Source organism: Frankliniella occidentalis, unplaced genomic scaffold (genome assembly GCF_000697945.3).
Source record: "Frankliniella occidentalis isolate FOCC.00 unplaced genomic scaffold, Focc_3.1 Scaffold258, whole genome shotgun sequence".
Classification (NCBI taxonomy): domain Eukaryota; kingdom Metazoa; phylum Arthropoda; class Insecta; order Thysanoptera; family Thripidae; genus Frankliniella; species Frankliniella occidentalis.
Window position 1 is genome coordinate 336,475 of NW_026267384.1, and position 2,780 is coordinate 339,254.

The window sequence follows — 2,780 nt, forward strand, 5'->3', positions numbered from 1 at the left end:
GGGCTAGTGCGCGCGGCCCACAGCAGGCGCACGGGGGCCAGAATGATATTAAAAGCGCGCGATAAGATTGCGACTCTAATTTACCGGCCTCCGATCGCGTTAGGGGACGGGCTCCACCCCGCTGCCCCCGCCGCTCCCGTGCTAACCCCATACCTCGTCGTCGTGGCTGCGCTGGTCGTCGTGCACCTCGGGCTCGTCCCGGTACAGCGGGTTGAGCTGGCGCCGCTGGAAGTCGTGCAGCCCGGGCAGCGCGCCGGAGGAGAAGGAGCGCTGCTTGCAGGGCCGCGACGAGGAGGGCCGCTTGGCCGACGTGATGCTGGCCTTGTTGGAGTGCACGAGCGCCATGCACCGCGCCGACAGCGCTCGCAGCCTCGCGCTCAGGTTGTGCCCTCCGCTCGCCTTGGGCGTCGGCTGCTGCGGGGCCTGCTGGACAAGCGTGGGGTCAGTTCGTGACGGGCAGGGCGGGCCGTGCATGTGAGCATAGAGCTGGCATTGCGTCATTCCTATGAAATAAGGTGCTAAAACAAGAGCGAGAGCACAGGAATCATTGACGAAAAAGCTATGCTCGCAATGCGCGCCGCATAGTAGCGAAATGAACGAATAGAATCCGGAATTGCGTAAAGAATACGCAGAAGGAAAATACGGCCCGATCCCCCCTCCCCCCGCGCGGTAGCTGAGTTATTGTTATCACATGTGGGTAGGGGAGGGGGCGGGCGCCAACGCCGCTGTCACGAGCGCGGGTATAGTTCATCCCCCGGGGTGTGCACCTGCTGCTGCAGCGGCTGCTGCTGCTGGTCGGCGGCCGCGTCGTGGCCGGGCTGCGGTCGCGGCGGGCTCACGAAGTACACGTTCTCGCTGGACTTGCTGCCCCTGGCGCGGCCGGGCGAGCGGCGCACGGACAGCGACAGCCCCCTGCTGCCGGCCCTGTCCTCCTTGTCGGCCCGGGGCGTGCCCGGCATGTGCAGGCGCGGCGTCCGCGGCGTCCTGGGCGACGCGGCGGCCGACTCCCCGCAGGTCACGTCCCCGTCCGCGGAGGCTCCGATGGATCCCGGGAGGTAGCTGACGGTGGTACAAACAACATGAGACGAAACAAAGGCTTCAGGCCACGCCAACCGATGGGTCCGTCCAGGAAAATCGTTTCTTCCTTCAAAGTGTTTTTGACCAAACGGTTTTTTGATCTTTCTTTCTGGCTTTTGGATGTTATTTGAAAGCAAGTTACATTGATCACTTTATCTACACTAGCGGCAATTGACGGCCGTTGAATTCTCGTACTTACCTCCGGAAGCAGGACAGGCGCACGTCGCGCAGGGGGTGCCGCCTCTCCCGCGGCGACAGCCAGGGCAGCCTGCCGCGCGTGGAGCCCGTGCCGTCGCCCAGCCAGGAGCGTGGCGCCGTCCCCATCCCGCTGCTGGGCTCGGCGGGCGCGGCCGACCCCGCCTGGGGGTCCCCAGCGTCCGAGTGGTCGTCGCTGAGGCGGCGCCGGAAGCGCCCCGGGGCCATGGCGGCCACGGCGTCCCTGTGGGCAAGAGGAGAGCAGCGCCGCGGTCAAGGAGAAGTCCGAGGAGTTTGAGTTCAATTTTATGAAATTGTATTATTGACGTCAAATTAGATTACAGATGGACTTCATGCATAGGCAAGTAGACTGTTGTCCGTAGGCCTTAAAGTATTTAATACTAATTAAGGGCTCATGTGGATGTGAACGTATGGGGGTATTTGTGCAGTATTATTGTTTTCAGTTCTTTGAGTTAAGTGACGAGTCCCCTAGCTTACCAGGGCCAGAGAGAGAAAAGTGTACAGCCCCGTAGGGCAGCAGGGTGATTCCGCACACCGCGCGAGGGGGCTAGCTCCCTCGCGCGAGGGACCTCTCTCTCTTCTCATCCTTGTCACACTAACGGACAGAGGGAGAAAGAGGTCCCTCGCCTCACGCGAGGGAGCTAGCCCCCTCGCGCGGTGTGCGGAATCACCCTGCTGGGCGCCAAACAGACCTCCTCCGGTTGGGGGTTCCACCGAAGAGGTGGGAGCCTCAGGTGGGCCGCGCGCCCGCGGGGTAGGCAGCCCAGCGGGCGCGGCGGCGGGCGCGCGGCCTGGCCACGCGGCGCCAGGCGCGCCGGGACCTGCTACGGCGCATCCTGCTTTACCGTGGCAAATTATTCATGTCAACTGTAATTATGCCGCCGTCCACTGTCTTTCATTTTCATTTTTTATTTCACGCGGCGCCGATACGCGGGAACGGGGGAACGGAGTGACATCAGTATTCATGGAATGAACCAATCAGAACCGTTGGGAGGATCGGATCGGGGATTTGTTTGGCAGCGCCGCGATGACGCTCAGCCAATTATGCTACGAAAGCCCAGCCGCGCTGCCGCGCAGACCGGCCCGGCAGCTAGCAGCGCTCGGCTCCGCCTGGCTCAGCCGTCAACGTTTTTCTAGGCTGTTTTTCTTTTCCTGTTTTGCCGCCAATTGAAAAGAGAGAGAGAGGAAACGAGAGGATTGGAGTTCAAATACCTCTCAATGAGTACACAAGGCTCTCCCCGCTTTAATTCCGTCCGCGCAGCGCAGGCAGGCAGCAGCGCACATGCCACTGGGTGGGCCTCGCGAGGTAAATAAGGGAAAACGTGTCGAAAATTCAGTTGTTACCAGCCCCTACCCGCCAGACATGAGAAAATAAAAAACACACGAATAACAACGGAATAGAATCACTTGTTCTCTCTTTTGTGATTGCCAGTTCGATTCGTACAAACGTTTGGAGCGGGCGGCAGCGCGAATGGGGTGAGCAAGAC

General features: G+C 61.0%; 1 protein-coding gene across 1 annotated transcript in view; it reads right to left on the reverse strand.

Annotated features, from left to right (window-relative positions):
* The window catches only part of LOC113211948 (membrane-associated guanylate kinase, WW and PDZ domain-containing protein 1-like), an 8,785-nt gene extending 7,264 nt beyond the window's left edge, over window positions 1-1,521 (reverse strand). Inside the window, exons 1-3 of the mRNA XM_052273262.1 lie at window positions 1,277-1,521; window positions 768-1,059; window positions 154-423 (exon numbers count right to left, since the gene is read on the reverse strand). Of these exons, the coding sequence (XP_052129222.1) occupies window positions 154-423; window positions 768-1,059; window positions 1,277-1,500 (786 nt within the window). The 5' untranslated portion in view covers window positions 1,501-1,521. The remainder of the gene's footprint in view (window positions 1-153; window positions 424-767; window positions 1,060-1,276) is intronic.
* Window positions 1,522-2,780: the final 1,259 nt, after the last annotated feature.